The 20,628-nt window shown below is 45.0% G+C and overlaps 1 protein-coding gene across 1 annotated transcript in view; it reads right to left on the reverse strand.

Annotated features, from left to right (window-relative positions):
* POLN (DNA polymerase nu) overlaps positions 1–20,628 on the reverse strand; it is a 280,130-nt gene that overhangs the window by 6,677 nt on the left and 252,825 nt on the right. Inside the window, 3 exon segments of the mRNA XM_027773586.1 lie at positions 7,435–7,513; positions 8,193–8,303; positions 17,454–17,585. Coding sequence (XP_027629387.1) covers positions 7,435–7,513; positions 8,193–8,303; positions 17,454–17,585 — 322 coding nt within the window.

Genomic DNA, 20,628 nt, shown 5'->3' on the forward strand with positions numbered 1-20,628 from the left:
TAAAAAAAAATTTCAGAGAAAAAAATACTAAAACTGTTACCAAAATTTAAAGAAAAACCTGTGTATTTGATGACCACAGTAAGCTATATAGCCCCAGCTAGGTACTATTTTATAGTATGTTCATTCTACTCACTGAGGTTTATGCCTAAAGTCAGACATGGGTTCTTGTGTATGTATATATCAGCTGTGCTTGCTATTGCAAATATTTAGACAAATTATGTACATTAGCAAATCAATTAAATGGGGGGGGATAGGCATAGAAAGCAATCATGGATATCAGAGACAATGGGAGGAGGGTTGGACAGGGTAGAGGGATAGGGAATCAAGGATGGCAAAAAAAAAAAAAAGCAAAATATACAAGACATAAGAAATGAAAAATTGTTTGTTGATAACATGTATGTTGATGTGCTTGATTGAGCCAACAGATAGTGTATTTTGGATGAAAAATTCATTTTGTATACTGTAATGATATATAGCATATTAATGTTAAAAAAGAAAAATAAATTTAAAAAATTAAAAAAGAAAGAAATAAATGCTCACTTAATAAAATTTGGAAAGAACATCAAAATTTGAAAAAACAAACAAAAAACAAAATCCCCTCTTAGCTGCCCCCCCTCCACACACACACACACACACACACACACACACACACACACAAAGTGAGCATCTGAGGTGGCCTGACCTGCATATGCACTTCATCCTGGCAACAGGTTTTTGCCCTTTCTTTGCTGTGCTCTTTCTAGGCCCAGGGACTGAACTCCAAATACCACATGATGGGCTCCATGGCCCTCAGGCAGAGGTTGGGTGCCCATTCCCTGCTCCTTACACTGGGTAAGTTCCTGCATGGAGGCCTGGCTCCAGAGCTGCTTCGTCATGGGGGACACTCTCACTAGACCCACAAGGCCCCACCCTTCATCAGCAGTCCTTTAGGAAGGTCCTGAGAGTCACCTCCCAGAGGTGTCAGCAGGGAGAGGAGGTGGGAACAGACTTGGGAGGCAATTTGGTGAAGTGCACTACAGGGAGGGCTCACAGATTCAATGATGAGGGAGGGGACAGGTGTAAATGTGTGCAGGGACATTGCACACATTCTTTCTTTTATTTTATAAGTTGTTATTTACATCTAATTGTTGCACATCTTTGTGGGGCTTGACTAGCTCTCAATGCCCCATTTGGTTTTGGCCAACATGCCATGACTTTATAGTTTCTAGAAGATGGGATCCAAGTTGGAGTACACGCCTGGCGAACAGGAAGCCTCAGAATCCTCATGGACATGAGGGCCCTGCTGAGTGCTGCCACCCTCAGACCTTCCAGTCTCCTCTGGAAGGTGAATGAAGGTGGCTCACTCTGAACACAGGAAGGGACTCGAGGGTGTGGGTAACTCCTGCTGCCACAAGGAAGGGGCGGGGAGGGCTCTGCCCTCAGTATGACCTGGGCTTCGTCTGGTCTCAGGGACCATGTCCCATCCTCATTCTTCTGCTGCCTTTTTGGGGTGGCACAGACCGTCTTCTCTGGGCCCCCATGTGAGACCTGTGGAAATAGTCTCGCCTCTTCTCCCTGTTCAGGGCCTGCTGGAATAGCTCTCTTCCAAGGGGTGCCCCAGCTCTGCTGAAACCCATCTATGGATACATCCTGAGAGTGCAAATGAGTGGTGGCTTCCACTCCAAGCCCAGCTCTGAGAAGGTGCAGGGGAGGAAACATGCAGCTCCAGGTCAGGACCTGGTGCTGGCCTGGCTCTGCATGTACGTGGACTGCACTGTGCTCTGTGCCTTGGTTTCCTGTTCTCTAGCTCAGGTGTTGGAGCCGATGGTCTCCGAAGCGTTCTCCCAGCTCCAATATGTTCTCAGTCCAAGCCAGTTACACAGCGAGGTGTAGCCCACTGGGCAGTGGCTGCGAGTATGTGGTAGTGAAGCCTTCCTGGAAGAAGCAGCTCTTCAAACCCCAGGGTAATGCTGGGCTGTGCTAGCACTTTCAGTAGATGTGGACTTTGTGGTAGAGATCTACAGTAGCCTGATCCAATCTGTTCCTGGTTCTTCATGTCAGCCCCTTTGTTATTTGGTAGGGCTACATACATTTTCCAGGCTTTCTCTCAGGTAGAGGTAGCTGAAGTATAAACTTTTCAATTTCTAGGAAGGCTCTTTAAAGGGGATTTGGGGGACTGACAGGTGGAGTGGTAGTTAAAGGCTTTGGATTCTCACGTGGCCAACCACGGTTTGAGTCCTGGACCTAGTGGCTTGATTTCTCACTTTCTCTCCCTTTCTCTCTCTCTGGTGAGCATAAGTGTCCTGCAGCAAACTGAAAAATAATGCTAATAAATAAAATAAAATAAAATAAATAATTCTTTTAAAAAAAGACTAAGAAAAAATAAAGGGGATTTGGGTGTGAGGGCAGGTGCTCTTTGAGTCACTACTTTCTCCTTTTGCCTGGAAGGTGATGTGATGGCTGGAGCAGCCACCTTCATCATGGCACCAATAGAAAAAGGGTCAAGGAGCCAAAGGGTCTTCAGTCCTTCTGTCCTGAATCTCTGAAAAGAAGTCAGCCACAATGCCTCTGGATGCCTCATGATTGGAGAAAAATCCATCTTTTAGAGTCTGAGCTGCTGAAGTGCACATTCTACTGTGTATCCCCCAGGACACCTCACAGGGCCCAGACCTTGGGAGCATGGAGTGCACTCCCTCTTTGGCAGGCTGCTTCTGGGGAGATGTGTCTGTATTTTATGTGCCGCCCTAGCCAGGGGCAGTCCACCAAAAGGCACTGCCCTTCTAGAAGTCAGACTCGGGCAGGAGAGAGTAGAAGCCAGGTTGCAGTAACGGCCTGTACTTTCTTAAACCAACTTCATTGTCTTCTGAAGAGTCTCTGGATCCCAAGGAGATTTACTTTTTAAATGGGCAGAAACCTCATGAAAGGCCTTGTAACTTTTTCCAGATTTAGCAGAAAGAGTTTTCACACTTTTTGAAACTGCATTGTGAAATTCTGAGCTGTTGGTGTGGCAGGAACCTAAGAATAGGTGTAATTGTTAGTCACTTTCATATCACTCTCACAGCCACTGAGACATTATCATATTTCTAATTGGAAATTGGGGCACAGGAAACAAGAAGAAACGAAGCTGTCTCATAGTGGGGCAGATGAATACTAGTTCTTAGATGTGTCGTTTTACCCGAGAAAGAGCTGGTTGCCGACATAACTTCCTGCCCCTGCTGCTGAGAGGGACAGGCCAACAAGGCTGCTGTGTCCTGCATCTCCATGTCCCACCTTGCTGCTGTCGGGGAACATTCCAGAATAGTCTCGCCTCTTCTCCCTGTTCAGGGCCTGCTGGAATAGCTCTCTTCCAAGGGGTGCCCCAGCTCTGCTGAGTCCCCCAGCTCTGCTGACCCCATCTATGGATACATCCTGAGAGTGCAAATGAGTGGTGGCTTCCACTCCAAGCCTAGCTCTGAGAAGGTGCAGGGGAGGAAACGATGCAGCTCCTGGTCAGGACCTGGTGCTGGCCTGGCTCTGCATGTACGTGGACTGCACTGTGCTCTGTGCCTTGGTTTCCTGTTCTCTAGCTCAGGTGTTGGAGCCGATGGTCTCCGAAGCGTTCTCCCAGCTCCAATATGTTCTCAGTCCAAGAAAGTTCTTTTCATTAAAGGCCCAAGTCAGGAGAGACAGAAAGGGGACTGGAAGAAAGGTCCCAAGCATGCCCTGGCCTTCCTGCTCAGGGCCTGACCTTTCCAATCTTTTCAGGAACTGGACCAAGAAGCACAGGTACCGTTTCCTGGTCCCAGGGGCTGTTCTGTGGCTCCATCCCACTCAAGTACTCAGGAGTGGCCAGATGAGGCTGTGGAAACACTCACTCCCTCTTAGATGCCAGTGCATTTCATGCTATACAGGTAGATACAAGTTTACACTTAGCCTGAGTCTGCCCTTTGTAGACACCACCAAAACCTTTCACGTTTCTCCTGGGAAAGCAAAAAAGTTTATAAAACACAGAATATGAGGGACCAGCAGTTAGCGTAATGGCTATGTCGCTGGACTCCCATTTAGTCAACTGTGGTTCGAGTCCCAGACCCGGTGGCTTAAAACTCACGCCAGGCGTGTGTGCGTGCGTGACCAAGATCCCGAGAGGAGAATGGAGGAGAAGGGATTGCAGCGTGGCCATCCCCCCGGGGGGTGATTTCTTGCTTTCTGTCTCTCTGTCTGTCTGGCGAGCACATGCGCCCTATAGCAAAAACCTCTCAAAAAAAACCCAAAGCCCCACTCCCCCCCCAAAATCCACACACAGAATATGAAATGCCCAGTATTCCACATGAATCTTTGTTTTGTAAAATGACACAATGGCTTTCATTATAAAAAGCATTTCCTAAGGGTAAGCAAGCGTTGATGACAGAAAAAAACCAGCAGGTTGTTAAATTCCTGTTTGTGCTCAACTTCTTCCCTTTCCTTTCCTTTCTTTCCTTACCTTTCCTTCTTTCTTTCTTTCTTTCTCTTTTTTTCTTTTCTTTTTTTCTTTTTTCTTTTTTTTTTTTTTGAGAGATTTTTGCTATAGGGCATGTGCCGGAAGAAACAGAGAGATAGAAAGTGAGAAATCACCCATCCCCCTCGGGGGATGGCCACTCCACAATCCCTTCTCTATTCTCCTCTTGGGATTTTGGACACACTTGCGCCACACCCAGTGTGAGTTTCAAGCCTCTGGGTCTGGGACTTGAACCACAGTTGACCATGTGGGATTCCAGCAGCTTAATCCCTATCCATCTGCTGGCCCCTGTGCTTAACTTTCATAAGGACTCAGTTGCCAGCATAGGCCCCCAAGTCTTCATTTACCAAATTCCTTTATCAATTCCACAAAAACCGAAGATGAATTGACTTTTCAGACTTGCATTGTAACGGATGCCAAACAACCATTTGGCTTTCAGTTCCTGCCAACATGGGAAAATAGCACAGGCTGCTCATACCCTGTGAGAAACTATACTTTTCTCTGCACAAACTATGGCAGTGGGTAGGACGCATGGATTTCAGGAACTAATCAGGAAACCACAAGAAAACCCTGGGGTGTCCAGAGACTGCCTGGCACTGGCACGTGTGTACCCATGTGTGTGCATGGAGAGGAGAGCAGGTGGCAGCAAGAGGTGGTAGAAGAAAGTAATTGAGAGTGAAGGTTTTTTTTATTTTTTTGGAGAGGTTTTTTTTTTTTTTTTTTTTTTTGCTACAGGGCACGTGCGCTTGCCAGACAGACAGAGAGAGACAGAGAGACAGAAAGTAAGAAATCACCCCCCAGGGAGGATGGCCACGCCACAATTCCTTCTCCTCCATTCTCCTCTCAGGATCTTGGGCACACATGCACACACGCCTGGCGTGAGTTTAAGCCACTAGGTTCGGGACTCGAACCCCGGTCGACTACGTGGGAGTCCAGCGACAAAGCCATTACACTAACTGCTGGTCCCGAGAGTGAAGTTTTGACCATCTTCTTTCTGCCTCTTGGTTACCTCAGTTCCTGCAGAAAGCAGAGCTGGCAGCTCAGAGGCCAGGGTAGGTACCAGCAGGGTCACTGGGACAGTGCCTAGACATTGCTTGGGTCTCAAGCATCCTCCTCCCAGACCCCTGGATCTAAGGTCACAAGGAATTTCCTGGATGCAGGAGCTTGGGGACAGTCTCCACCCCACAGGCCCCATGGCAGGGCCTGTGTCTGGGACACACTGTATAGTTACTGAAATCACCAAAAGTTAAAATGAACATGAAGGACTATTTGGAGAAATAAGGGAGATAATTTTTTTAAAGAAAGAAGATCCGTCATAAGGAAAACATCATGCCTTGAGAATGTAAAATACTCTCAGAACCCAAGAGAAAACTATGAGCTCAAATGGAAAAGAGTGACCCTGGAGAGATAGCAGGCAGTATGGTGGTTAAGGCACTGGACTCCCACATGGCTGACTGAGGTTCAAGTCCTGGACCTGTTGGCTTGCTTTCTCACTTTCCCTCTCTCCCTCTTTGTCTTTCTCTGTCTTTGGTGAGCGCATGTGCCCTATAGCAAATTATAATAAATAAATAAAAGTAAATATTATTTTACTGAATTTTCTTTTTATCTTCTTCTTCTTATTTAATTTCACTAGAGAGGGAAAGTAAGAAAGTAAGCTGTTAGGTCCAGTATTCAAACCATAGTCAGCCATGTGGGATTCCAGTGCCTTAACCACCATACCACCTGCTGGCTCCACTAAACAATTCTTAAAAAAAAAAGGAAAAAAAAAAAAGAAAGAGTGATCTGGGGCTAGCAAGCCCCTGCGCCCCAAAGGCAGGTGTTTGGGGCTGTGGCATGGAAGCCAGGGGACCCACCTCACATGTTTTTAAAAATAATTTTAAAATTAAATGTATTATTATTATTTTAATTTAATTTGCTATAGGGCATGTGTGCTCACCAGAGAGATAGAGAGATAGAGAGATAGAGAAAGCAAGCTGACAGTCTGGGACTTAGACTGTGGTTGGCTATTGGGAGTCTAGCACTTAACCACCATGCCACTTGCTGGCCCCACCACCTTACATTTCATAATCTCATAAACTGTCTCCCAACCTGCCCTGGGCTTCTCTCCTGGTGGTGAGAACACTATCCCGCCTGGGCGGAAACCCTTGCAGCAGACACTGGAGTCTGCAGAAGCCACTCCCACAGCATCGACAGGAAGACTCTAGGGTCCATAAAGTGTAGGAGGGAAAATGTATACTGTGGGCAGGAAGGAGCCTTTCGGGGTCTGCCACAACCACTTCTTTGAGAGGCTGATGTAGATTAGCTGGAGGAAGGACTCCTGGCATTCTTGAGAAGAATCCAGGTCCCCACAAGGAGAGGAGATATCTAGGTGGCTCCTTGTAGCCAACCTTAGGGCCTTGGTCATTCAGGGTATGCACCCTGGGAAATGACTGAGGCAGAAGACAGACACCTGATAGACCTGTGATCCCAGAGCAGCTGGGGTGGAGTCCTCTGCCCCCACATTGAGGCATGTCTGAATATTGGCTCTGGGACAGGTGGCAGTAACAGGGTGAATACTGGAGGTAGTCTGGAGCCCCTAGTGTCCTGTCTGAAGGTTTGCAGGGTCTACCTGCCTCTGGGGTGGGGCAGCTTCATGAGGTACCCCTTCAACTGTGTAGCCCTCTTCAGACGCACTCCAGGGGGAGGAACCTGAGAAGACAGCATTTCTCTCTTGAGAGGCCTCATCCACACCCATGTTGATGAATGGCTAATTGTTCCTCAATCCTGCCATGAGCAGACCCCAGGCCCTTTGCCCAGGCCGAGAGCTGTTGTGGAAACTCAGGCTTAAGAGGGTCCCTATGCTTAGTGGTTGGTGAGTGCTCAGAATACCAATCCTGGATGAGAGGCAATGGGCCCAGCTCAGCATCTCCTCACAGAATAGCAGCACTCCACCCAAACCCTGGGAGAGATGGGGGCCAAGCAGACTGATTGCACCCACTGACCTGGCCGTCAAGGTAGGGGAAGCAGCCACTGCAGCGAAGATGCGGATCATGGCCATCTTACAGAGGTCAGCAGCAGAACCTGCTGGACAGACAGGGTTCTGTGTCAGGATCCCATGCATGTGGTGCAAATCAGTGCACGGAGCCTGTCATTACAGCTTCCTCGTGCCACCTCCATGCAGAGATGGTTATTTCTTAGCTACTGAATGCTATGTCTAAGGAGATTAGGAGTTTTCATATCTGGAGGCCAATCCTGCCCTGTGTGCTGCCAGCTGCCTTTTCTTGCTGAGGGTTGTAGGATTCTGCAATATTTGCTGGGTTTTTGATGCAATATTCTGGAGCCTTACCACTGCCAGGCAGGCAGGATATGATGGAAGGGCCCCAGACCAGGCCTGCATCAAGAGACTGAGTCCAAGACTGGCTCTAGTGCTGGCTAAACTACCGAGGCCTGTTTCACACTAGTAGAAATGGGTCACAACATTGCCTTGGCCTGGCTCTTAGGGGAAACGTCCTAATTATAAAGATGACCATGTGCTAAGCATCTGCCACGTGCAGGCACTATTTCACTCACACCTTCTGAAGGTAGCTGCCAAATAAAATAGGTAAGAGCTATGGAGCCCCTGGAGGATTTGCTATGACCAGAAAACATCACAGCAATAATCTGGAGGGTGCTGCTTAGCCCGTAGCTGCTGAAATCATGAGGAGACAGACCCAGAGCCAAGAGCTGGCAGTTGGCAGGCAAGCTGAAGGGCTCTCTGTACCTTGAACCACAAAGTTCACTGCCTGTCGCTCTGCTTGTGCCCGGAACTGCTGGTTCAGTGCATAGATCCTTGGCAGGGATCTCCTTCTGCCCATGATGGACACCACATAGCCTGGGTCACATGGAGAAAAAGCAGATGAGAGACAGAAGGAAACAGGCAGTGCAGTGAGCTTGGCTTCCCTCGGGTTAGGTCCAGAGGCCCCAGAAGACATCCCCTGTCTAAGTGCCATCTCTGAGCTCACCTGGGACCACTTGGTCTATCAGTAGGGCAAGTGGGTCCAGTGGAGGACCACAACAGGATGCCCTCTGCTTGTCAGGTGATATCTTTCTGCACTCTTTTCTGACTTCTAGGGGGAATAGATCTGACATAGGACAGGGAGGGCAGTTTTTATGCTGTAGAAGTTGTTCAAAGCTACATGTGGGACTTGAATAGAGGAACAATTCTTGAAGGTGTGGCAGCTGGAATTTTGTAAAAGGCATCAACTCATACTCCACTCAGGGAGGTTGATTTCTGAATCAGGGTCCACATCCCCACATGAGGGCAGATCCATGTCTTGTAGGACCTGAGGTTATAAAATTTCTTTAAGAAAACAGACATAGGGCCAGCCAGTGGTGTGGTGGTTAAGGTGCAGGGTCCTACATGGCCAACTGTGTAGTTCAAGTCCTGGACCTGTCCACTTGAGAAACCCACCAGGTGCATGTGCATGCATGCCCAAAATCCCAAGAGGAGAATGGAGGAGAAGAAATCACGACAGTGTGGTCAGCCCCTCTTTCCGGGGGGGGGGGGGAAGGGGGGACGGTGATTTCTCACTTTCCTTCTCTCTTTCTTTCCAGCAAGTACATGCACTCTATAGCAAATTGAACTAAAAGAAAAGGATAAGGAGAAGGAAAAGAAAATAGACAAAAATGTAATTCTTTGGTTGAGTATATTCCTGACCAGGGAGGGCTTCTCTTTAAACTAGGTACTGGTGAGAAATAAATCCTCCAGGTATAATTTCATATGCCTGAGGATTGAAAGAATTTCCCTCATAAATAAAGGGCCTTCAAAAATGTCACGGAAAAATGGAATAAAATACTAGTTTATTTTGGTACAAAAAAAATTTTTTTTTTTGGAGAGGTTTTTGCTATAGGGAGTGTGTGCTCGCCAGACAGAGAGACAGAGACAGAAATCGAGAAATCACCCCCCAGGGGGGATGGTCACGCTGCAGTCCCTTCTCCATTCTCCTCTCGGGATCGTGGGCATGCATGCACACGTGCCTGGCGTGAATTTTAAGCCACCGGGTCCGGGACGCGAACTGCGGTCGATTATGTGAGAGTCCAGCGACATAGCCATTACGCTAACTGCTGGTCCAGTACAAAATTTTTTTAAAAATCTATGCATTGTTTTCTCATAAAATAATCATAAAAGTGACAAGGTATTGAGAACCTACTACCTTCTAGGCAATATACAATTTTCTAATAGTAACTGGTAGTGCAGACAGATTCTGTGCTTAGGCTTGGTAATATTTTAGTTCCTATAGCTTTACATGTCTAGTGATTTTTGGTTGGATACTGGGCATTGTAATTTTGTGTTGTTCAGTGCTAATGCCTCCAGCACTTCTTTTTTAAAATTTATTTATTTTTAATTTTTAAAGTGTTTTAAAATTATTTATTTAATTTTATTTATTTATTCATTTATTTTAATTTTACCAGAGGGAGACAGAGAAAGAGTGAGAAAGCAAGCTGCCAGGTCCAGGACTCGAACCATAGTCAGCCATGTGGGAGTGTCCAGCAGCACCTTAACCACCACGCCACCTGCTGGTCCCGCCTCCAGCACTTCTAGACTATTCACAGCTGGTGGCTCTGACTTCACTCTGAGGGGAAAAAAAGCAGTTCTGAGGAGTCTAGAATGCAAGATCTATTAATCCCAGGAGAGGCATGAACATTGAGGATTTATTTACAGCCCTCATGCTCATTAAGGTTATTGTCCAAAAGGCATGTTTTAATTCAAATTCAAGCAAAATGATGCTACAGTTACTGTCCCTTTCTTCATGGCAATGTTATTGAGTTTATGATGTAAAAAATAACGTTATAGGCAATCAGCTACCTGTGTAAATTTTAATGGACCAATTTGAGACCAGCAGTTAGCGTAATGGCTATGTCACTGAACTCCCATGTAGTTGACCGCGGTTCAAGTCCCAGACCCAGTGGCTTATACTCACACTGGGAACACGTGCATGTGTGCCCAAGATCCTGAGAGGAGAATGGAGAAGGGATTGGGGCATGGCCAACCCCCCTGGGGGTGATTTCTCGCTTTCTATCTCTGTCTCTCTGGTGAACGCACGTGCCCTGCAGCAAAATCCTCTCAAAATAAATAAATAAATAAATAAATGGACCGATGTGATTCTTTTCTTTTTCTTTCTTTCCTTTTTTTTTTTTTGAGAGCATAAGAGAGAAAGAGGGAGAGGGAGAGGGAGAGAGAGAAGCAACTTTAACAAGGTATTGTCATGCTGCAAACCCTCTTTTTCCCTAGCCTTCCAGCTTCTCAGGATCTTGGGTACATATGCATGGATCCAGCATGTTTTCTGGCCAACCTGGGGATTGGAACCCACAGTCAGCCACGTGGCTTCAACCTCTGCAGGTCAGTATGCTATGGAGACTGCATCGTCTAGGCTGAGACAATGTGAATTCTTGACAATCAGCTTGTAATCTCTCCTCTTCTTGCCCTTCTCTTTGTCATATAATTAATCTTCTTGGTAGAGATTTGGTGCATGCTTTTCTGGACAACCAGAATCTATGTCGACTGGGTGTGTCATCTTCAGGTGACACAGGTTACAATAAATTTGGCTCAGATAAACTTCTTTTGCTTCATTTCTTGCAACTCAGCTTTCCTTTTAGGTGAACAGGTCTCTTTTTCTAATCTCTTTTCTACACTGTTACTGGAATGATTTTTAAACAACATAACCTGGGTTCTTTTTATGTGGAGTGCTATGCATGTTCTGGGCTTGCCCAACCTTTAAGCTCCTTGGCCTACACACTTGCCCATGCTGGGTACTACTCCTGGCCCTTCCTGATCTTTCATGTCTCAGCTCAGGTTGCCTCCTCAGTGAGGACATGGCTGGTGACCCAAGGACCTTCCTCTTGTTTCTGTCTTGCCTAGAATGGCAAGCTTTATGTTGCTGTTTGAACATACTTGCTTACTTGTGGGTTTTCTGTCTCCCCCACTGGGTTGTAAGATCTAAGATGTCAGATGTGCTGATGTCAGCACAGTGCCCGATATATGGTAGGCACACAGAAAACATTTGCAGATAAATTTAATGATTATTCTCATATTTTCTTATAGTTATCTGCCCCAAATATAGTTGTTGAGTCAAAGGATATACATGTTTTTGGTTGAATACACAACTCCTACATCCCTTCAAGAGTGTTAAGTACAAGGAAGAGAGGCAGTAATACCCTACTGCAGGGAAGAGCCAGGCTCTGGGGCAAGCTGCCTGGGGAACCCACCTCACTATTAGCTATGTGAATTTGGGTGACTCATTTTCTTCCTCTGTAAAATGGAGATAACAGTATTACTCATTTCTTAGAGTTGTGGTAAGGATTACATGAATCAATTTAAGAAAATCATTTAAAACCATGCCTCCTGTACAGCTGGTGATACACAAGAGTCTGCATTGTGATTATGTTTTTGTCTATCAAGAAGATTCTGGCTCCACATACAGATAGTTTATGAAGATTCACTTACAATTTTTCAGTTTTATGGTAGTACAAATGTGATATATTTTCAATAACTTTGAATACCAAAACAACCATTCTGTTTTTTTACTTCCATGTAGTCTTCAATAAACTATGTGAGATAGTCAACATTTTATTATAAAATAGGCTTTGTGTCAGATGATTTTGCTCAGCTGTAAGCTAATGCCAGTATCTGAGCACATTTAAGATAAGCTAGGCTAAGCTATGATGCTGGGTAGGTTAGGTGTATTAAACGTATTTTTAGGGCCAGCTCCATGGAGCAGCAGTCATTAGAGTCCCACCCAAGAGAAGCTAAACTTCACACGGTGTCCATGGTTAGAATCCCTAACTTGCTGGACATGTGTGCACAAGTACCCAAGATCTGATGGGCTAGAGGCTGGAAGAAGGGGATCATGGCTTGACTAATCCCTGTAGAGATGTTCATCTTTCTTCTTCCCTCTTTTTCTCTCTCTCACAAAACCCACATTTTTTACTTAAGATATTTTCAATTTTTGATGGGTTTATTGAGAGGTAACCTCATAGGTGGAAGAATATCTATACTGTCATCACACGGATACTATCATTATCTTAATATTTCAAAATTGATAGTACTTTTATTTTTGCTAAGTATGGGTCCAGGAAATGGTCAAGGCTTATGGGGCAGGTGGAGGCCTTGACTGCCAAAGCTTGTTTGGGGCTGCACTCCTCAGGCTCAGAGGCCTGTTGGATGCTGGGAGATGGAAATGATATGTTGGCTTTCTCATGCTCTGGACACAGGTGAGCAGGAAGGAATTGAGGCTGCTAGGAGCTGAGTTCTGAGTGTGCTGTGGGACACACTGAGGCTCCCTTTATAGGCTAGTGTGGAACCCAGTTACACATGCTGCCTGCTGTTAGACCAGGTGACAGTCTGTGGTGGGGCCATCCTGAAACTTATAGTGCCTATGCATTGGCTCAAGTGAAAAGTTAGCAAGTCACTGGGGGAGATTCAAGGAGAGAGCATTATAGTGAGCTTGTTGACAGATGGGAAAATGTTGAGCTGTGTTGTGAAGTCCTTGGTTCTTTGGTTCCAGATCACTAAAATTAGAGATCTGTCCCTAGGCACAAAATGAAACTGCAACCACGAATGAAGTAGGTAGAAAAATAGAAAGAAAAGAAGTACACCCAAAAGGCTCTTGGGTGGGCAGATTGCCAAGTGGCAACTACGGGTTAATCGTTACTTTTATAACTAGAGGTGATCATGAATTTTTATGGGTGGGAGGTCTGTCGTACTGCCATGTCCTTCATTTGAACTAGAATTTGTGCATTTTCTCCTGCACTTGCACACTTTTCTCACAGGTAAAGAATGAGGAATTTGATTACCCAATTGCGCATGCCCAATGTGAGCCAGGTTGTCTAATTAGACTGTCTAATTAGTTTATTGTCCTAGTGGGAATTAGGGCGTTGAACAAAACGCTTACTTGGGGATTAGAGTGTTGACCAAAATTCTTACTTGGTGCTTGGGTCCTTTTTTTGGAGAGGTTTTTGCTATAGGGCGAGTGTGCTCGCCAGACAGACAGAGAGAGACAGAGAGACAGAAAACGAGAAATCACCCCCCCAGGGGGATGGCCACGTCACAATCCCTTCTCCTCCATTCTCCTCTCGGGATCTTGGACATGCACGTACACAGGTCCAGGGTGAGTTTTAAGCCACCAGGTCCGAGACACGAACCGTGGTCGACTGCGTGGGAGTCCAGCAACATAGCCATTACGCTAACTGCTGGTCCCAGTGCTTGGGTCTTTTTGATAAAAGAAAAAATCTATGAATCATCCCTGTGTGCTTCCCTCAGGCCCCAAGGAAGGAAGATGGCAAATTGCCTCGCCCTCCTGGCACCGAGGGCTAGGTGAGCCTTTCACTTTTTTTCTTAGGGCTGCCCGCTCATGACTAACTAACTGCCTACCACAAGCTGACAAACAAACGTGGCATGAGCCCTGAGGGGACATGCTAAGAGGCAGGGAAATGGATGGTACCCCCAATGCCAATTCCCCAGCTACTTTTTATTTTTGATTCCCTAGTGAGTGTTGAGTTTTGTGACTATTTTCTCTGCACTTACTAGTAAATCTCTTTTTTGTTGTTTATTTCATTAATTTTTGCCCTCCCACTGATTTTCTTCTGTCTTTCTTTAATTAATTCTGTCGCTCTCTTCCATGTCTTGTGTTGAATATAATTCATTTATATCTACAAATTTCTCTTTCTTAAAAAAAATACTCTTTCCGTGAGGTAGCAGAAACAAGTTCATCTTAATAATGCATATTTGAGAGATCATCTAAAAAAATAAAATTATAAGATATTACATAGCTCCCTATAGCTGACTTAAATGTATTCATCCCACATTGGGTAAATTCACTTTACAATTACTAGTGATGTATAATGATTGAATATATTAAATAAAATTTAAAATATAATAAAAAATAAAAATAAATGTATTCACCAAAGAAAAAAAAACAATACTTACTTCTAAGTAAAGTGTCAGCTCAGTCAAGTACCATCTTTTTTTTTTTTTAGATTTTTGTTATAGGGTGTGTGCTCACCAGAGACAGAGAGATAGAAAGTGAGAAATCACCCCCCAGGGGAATGGCCATGCTGCAATCTCTTCTCTTCGCAGGATTCTGGGCATATACACACATGTGCCTGGTGCCTGGCATGAGTTTTAGGCTGCTGGATCCAGGACTCGAACCACAGTCGACTATATGGGAGTTCAGCGATGTAACCCTTACCCCATCTGCTGGTCCTCCCCACCATTTTTTTTTTTTTAATTTTTTTTGAGAGGTTTTTTCACTATAGGGTGTGTGCGCTTGCCAGATAGAGAGAGACAGAAAGCGAGAAATCACCCCCCCGGGGGATGGTCACGCCACAATCCCTTCTCCTCCATTCTCTCGGGATCTTGGGCACGCACGCACACGCGCCTGGCATGAATTTTAAGCCACCGGGTCCAGGACATGAACCGCAGTCGACTACGTGGGAGTCCAGCGACATAGCCATTACGCTAACTGCTGGTTCCCCCTCCCCACCATTTTTGATGAGATACTTTTACTGTTATTTATTTCTAATTTTTTTCATTTTCTTGGGATTTGTTTTTGTAATTTTAAGTTACTTGGGAGTGCAAAAATTTCCAAATAAGTAGATGGGTGGATGCTTCACATACATAGATAGGTGTGAAAAAACTACCTTTTCTTTACAGCACTGTGGTAAGAGAACATGTTCTACTTGATGTTCTTTGAAATTTGTGTGGTTTTTTAAAAATTATGGGAGGCCACTGTTTTGGACTAAGCTCTTGGACTAGGTCCCAAGAAAATAGACTAAAAATCAAAATGGAGTCACTTGTGTCACCAAACCAAAGTTGGGTTGTTTTCTGACCATCAGAGAAATCAGGACAGAGAGATAACAGTCTAGTTTCCCAAACAGGCCAATTTCAAAGGTAATAAGATTTCTGTGTTTTAATCCTTACACAAAAGAAGTTACCTGAATTAACCTGAGGTTAACTACTCAATTATTTTTCTATTGTTCTGTCTCCTTGAAAGTAACTTTAAAATGACCAGTCTGCTTCTTGTACCTTGTTTATGGTCTCTTCATCCCTTCTCTTTTTGTCAAACCAAACTCCTTGAAATACTTATCTGTTTTGTGGAATTAAGGGTTGCTCCACTCTAGAATTGCAAACAAAGTCAATTGAGATCTTTAAACTGGGGCTGTACATAGAAAGCTGGATGCCCACATGACTGACTGGCTCTAGTGCCTTGAAAAACATGTTGGGCACATGTGCATGTGTGCCCACGATCCTAATGGGAAGGGGAAATTGAGGAAAAGAGATTGGGGTTTCCAATTTCTTGAGGGAGCCCTATTGGGGTGTGGGATATTGCTCTTCCCTTTCTCTCTCTCTCTCCACACATACCCCCTGGCAATTAAAAAACAAAGCAAAGCAAAGCAAAACAAAAAGATCTTTAAATTGCTACAGCTTTTTTCTGTATCTGTTTTTTTTTTTTTTTAGCTAGTGGGCATGTGTGCTCACCAGAGAGAGACAGAGAGAGGAGGAGAGGAGAAAGAACCCTCTTACAGGGAATGGTCATGCTACAATCCCTTCACCATCTCTCCTTCCCTTCGATATTTTGGACATGCACACACATGCCTGACATGTTTCTTTCTTTAGGGCGCATGCGCTCACCAGACAGACAGAGAGACAGAAAGCGAGAAATCACCCCCCCCCCCCCCAGGGAGGATGGCCATGCTGCAATCTCTTTTCCTCCATTCTCCTCTCGGGATCTTGGGCACGCACGCACACGTGCCCGGCGTGAGTTTGAGCCACTGGGTCCGGGACTCGAACCGTGGTCGACTACGTGGGAATCCAGCGACATAGCCATTACACTAACTGCTGGTTCCCATGCCTGACATGTTTCTGAAGCCTCTGGGTCTAGGACTTGAACTGTGGGGTCAACCAGATGGAACTGGCTGCCTTAACCACTAGGACATGGGCTGGACCTACAATTTTCTTTTTTGCCAGTTCCCTTTGTGACCAAATTGTGGTAAAATATTGTAAATATACCACATGGCTTTCTTTCTTTCCTTTTCCTTTCTTCTTTCTTCTCTTTATTTATTTATTTATTTATTTATTTATTTATTTTTTGAGATTCTTGCTATAGGGCACATGCATTTGCCAGATAGACAGAGAGCGAGTGTGAAATCACCCTCTAGGGGGATGTCCATGCTCCAATCTCTTCTTCTCCATTCTCCTCTTGCTATTTGGGACATGCATGCTCATGTACCTGGCATGAGTTTCTGGGACTTGAACTATGGTTGATCATGTGGGAGGCCAGTGCCTTAACCACTATGGCATATATTGGCCCCACCACAAGTTTTTCATAAGGATATGTGTATTCTATTGGGACCAGCAGTTGGCATAATGGTTATGTCGTTGGACTCCCGTGTAGTCAACTGCGGTTCGAGTCCTGGACCCGGTGGCTTAAACTCACGCAGGGTGCATGTGTATGCGTGCCCAATCCCGAGAGAAGAATGGAGGAGGAGAGGGGATTGTGGTGTGGTCATCCCCCTGGGGGCGGGGGGGCGCTGATTTCTTGCTTTCTGTCTCTCTCTGTCTTTCCGGCGAGCCCATGCACCCCATAGCAAAAACTTCTCAAAAAAAAAAAAAAAAAAAAAAAGAAAAAGAAAAGAAAAGATATGTATTATCTATTTTTAGGTTTAGGATTTTATCTGCTTTTTTTTTTTTTTTTTTTTACCTTTTTGCCCTTTTATCATTCATCAACTCAAAACTTGTTTGCTTTGTTGCTCAGAGTGGCTCTGCTCTGGTCATGACCCACGTGAGTGTTTAGTCCTATTTATAAAGCCAGTAGGAGTTACTCACTTACCCAGCCACCTCCACCCAGTCCCACCCTCTACACAGGATCTTCCCATCTGTCCATCCCCTATCTGCAGAGCCAGGAGTCATGGATGCCCCAGCCATTGCAGAGCACAAATGGAGGGAAGCAGGTGGCAGCCAAAGGCTTAGCTGCAGTCAGCTCACCTGTCTGGTAACACTGCGCAATAGCTGCTTGGGCAAAGTCCTTGATTTTCTTGTACTTCTGCAAAAAACTCTCTAAAAATTGGGCAGCTTCCTTAACAGTGATTCCAAGGCAAGCAGAAAGACGCTCCTTCCCTGTATGAGAGATGTAAGATCAGAATCATGTTCTAAATAACACCTGAAGGACTGAGAATGTGTGCCTCCAGGGACTGAAGCCTTTTGGATGATGTGGTGATTCAAGGCCCAGTTAGCACCACTGTTCTTTTCAGATTGGTTAGAACGGTGTTAGCTTTTAGCCTTAGAGACTGGGTGCTAGGTGCTGGTCAATCTGGACTGAGGCTTGTTAAACACTTATTTATTCAAGAATATACATGTTTTGGGGACCAGAAGTTAGCGTAATGGCTATGTGCCTGGACTCTTACGTAGTTGACTGCGGTTCGAGTGCCGGACCCAGTGACTTAAACTCATGCCGGGTGTGTGTGTGCATGCCCAAGATCCCGAGAGAATGGAGGAGAAGGGATTGTGTCGTGGCCAACCCCCCTGCAGGGTGATTTTTCGCTTTCTGTCTCTCTGTCTCTCTCTGTCTGGTGAGCGCATGTGCCAGAAAAACAAACAAACAAACAAACAAAAAACCAAAAACCTCCACAAAAAAAAAAATACATGTTTTGGGAACCAGCAGTTAGCATAATGCTATGTCGGCTGGACTCCCACGTAGTTGACCGCAGTTCGCGTCCCGGACCCGGTGGCTTGGAACTCACGCCAGGCACGTGTGCATGCGTGGCCAGGATCCCGAGAGGAGAATGGAGGAAAAGGGATTGTGGCATGACCATCCCCCCTGGGGGGTGATTTCTCGCTTTCTGTCTCTCTGCTCTCCCTCTGTCTGTCTGGTGTGCGCACGTGCCCTATAGCAAAAACCTCTCCGAAAAAAAAATATATATATATACATGTTTTTAAAGACAGGGTCATACCATGTTGCATTCTTCCTGCTTCAGTCTCCCACCTAGGACTACAGGCATATATCATCATACCCAGCTTCTTCTTTCTTTCTTCTTTCTTTCTTCTTTCTTTCTTCTTTCTTTTTCCTTTTTTGTTTTGTTTTGCTTTTGTTTTTGGTGTGGGGAGTGTGTGCTCACTGGAGAGAGACAGAGAAAGACTGAGAGAGAGGGAAAGTGAGAAAGCATCCCCTGGGGGGATGGCTACTCTGCAATCCCTTCTCCTCCTTTACCTTCTTGGGACTTTGGACACACACATGTACACACCCAATGTGTTTATCTTTCTTTTTTTCCTTCCTCCCTTTTTTCTTTCCATTTTTAGAGATATTTATTTAACTTTATTTATCATTGCTATTACGTTTTGATTTGCTACAGGGCATACATGCTCACCAGAGAGAGACAGAGAGGAGGAAAAGAGAGAGAGAAAGTGAGAAAGCACCAGGTCTGGGACTTGAACTGTGGTCAGCCATGTGGGAGTCCAGCACCTTAACCACCACACTACATGTTGGCCCCATACCCCAGTGTCTTTTATCAAGCTGCCAGGTCTGAGACCTGAACTATACAGTTGGCCATGTGGGATCCAGCCACCTTAACCATTATGCCACTGGCTGGCTCAATCTTTTTGTTCTTTTAGACAGGGTATAGTTATGTTGCCTAGGCAACCTCAAGCTTGTGATGCTCTTGCTTCAACCTCCCTGAGTTGCTAGGATTGCACGTGTGAGCCATCATGCCCAACCTTCACGTTGCACCAGGAATTGAACCAAGACTGCCCATGTTGCCTTAGCCTGCTGAGTAGCACGATTACCAGGGCACACTATTATGGCTAGGCCTATTCAACAATAGATAGTTTTAGAAGTCTTTCTTTCATGAGATATATAGAGAGAGCTAGAAGCAAGGAGAGATATATAGAGAGATAATATCCCAACAGAGCCCTGATCCACCAACACCAGATCATGGACAAGTATATGCCTGGAATACTCAAGGAGGTCTCTGGACGTAAATAAATTGGGGACTTTCCCAAGTAGAATTGCCTCAGAGTGCATCACATTTTACCACTGTGCCATTGTCTGCCCCTCATCTATAACTCTTTCATTCTATCAGATTCTAATCACTACCCCTCAGCTATGACGTGGCAATAGAAAACTCCATTGGCTTTCAGAAAGTAATCAGATGGTGGTTAGATATCTTATCCAGGATAGCCAGATGGGACTTTGAGTCTTGTTCTTAGCCAAGTTTTTTCTCATCTCCAATCTGATGTTAAGTCCTTGTGGTAAAATTTAAATTTTGGAGATATTGCAGTTTTCAGTTTTAGAATTTCCAGGTCTTGATGGCTCCTGTGAACTAGGTATTGCAGGGCACAGGAGAAATGAAGACATTCTACTGATAATTGAGCCTCCAGCAAACAAGCTAGTGGCAAAAGAAGCCAGGCCTTCAGAAGGAGGTTCCACATGGCTCCTGTGAACTAGGTATTGCAGGGCACAAGAGAAATGAAGACATTCTCTGATAATTGAGCCTCTAGCAAACAAGCTAGTGGTTAGGGAGTCCCCAGCCTTCTACCCTATTTCTGTGTCGCTGTATCTGTCTGTCCCTGCTTGTCTTCCCTTCTTTTTTTGTAATTTTTCCTTTTTACATTTTTTTTAAAGGCAAAGTTTTTCTCTTGCTCCCAGCTCCACCTTTTATCTTGTTAATTAATCGCTCTGGTCCTCCACCCAAGCAGAAGAAGCCAGGCCTTCAGAAGGAGGTTCCACATGGCTCCTGTGAACTAGGTATTTTGCGCGGTGCGTGGTTTTCTATTTTGTGATCTTTTTTTAAAAAAAAGGAAAACAGTAATTACAATTATTTTCAGGGGGTTTTTGTCCTTTTTTTCTCTTTTTGTTGTTGTTTCTTTCTCTTTTTCATTTCCCTTTTTCTTGTCTCTCCACTCTCCCATATCCATTTAATGCGTGTTTAGAAGGCTCTAAGAGCACTGTAGCTATACATCCAAATACTAATAGGGTTAAAATATTCCTCAATATCTACTGAATCTGCTGCACCAGCGATCACAACAGAATGGCAAAGAGATTCTAGATCACCTCTGTCTGCTTGTTCCTGAACATTCAGACTGAATTTCAAGAATTTGAAAGAAACACACCATCCATCAGATGACAAGAAATCACCGCCGGATCACAAGAAATATGGGAAAACAA

The sequence above is a fragment of the Tupaia chinensis genome, unplaced genomic scaffold, assembly GCF_000334495.1.
Source record: "Tupaia chinensis unplaced genomic scaffold, TupChi_1.0 Scaffold000360_1, whole genome shotgun sequence".
NCBI classification, from domain to species: domain Eukaryota; kingdom Metazoa; phylum Chordata; class Mammalia; order Scandentia; family Tupaiidae; genus Tupaia; species Tupaia belangeri.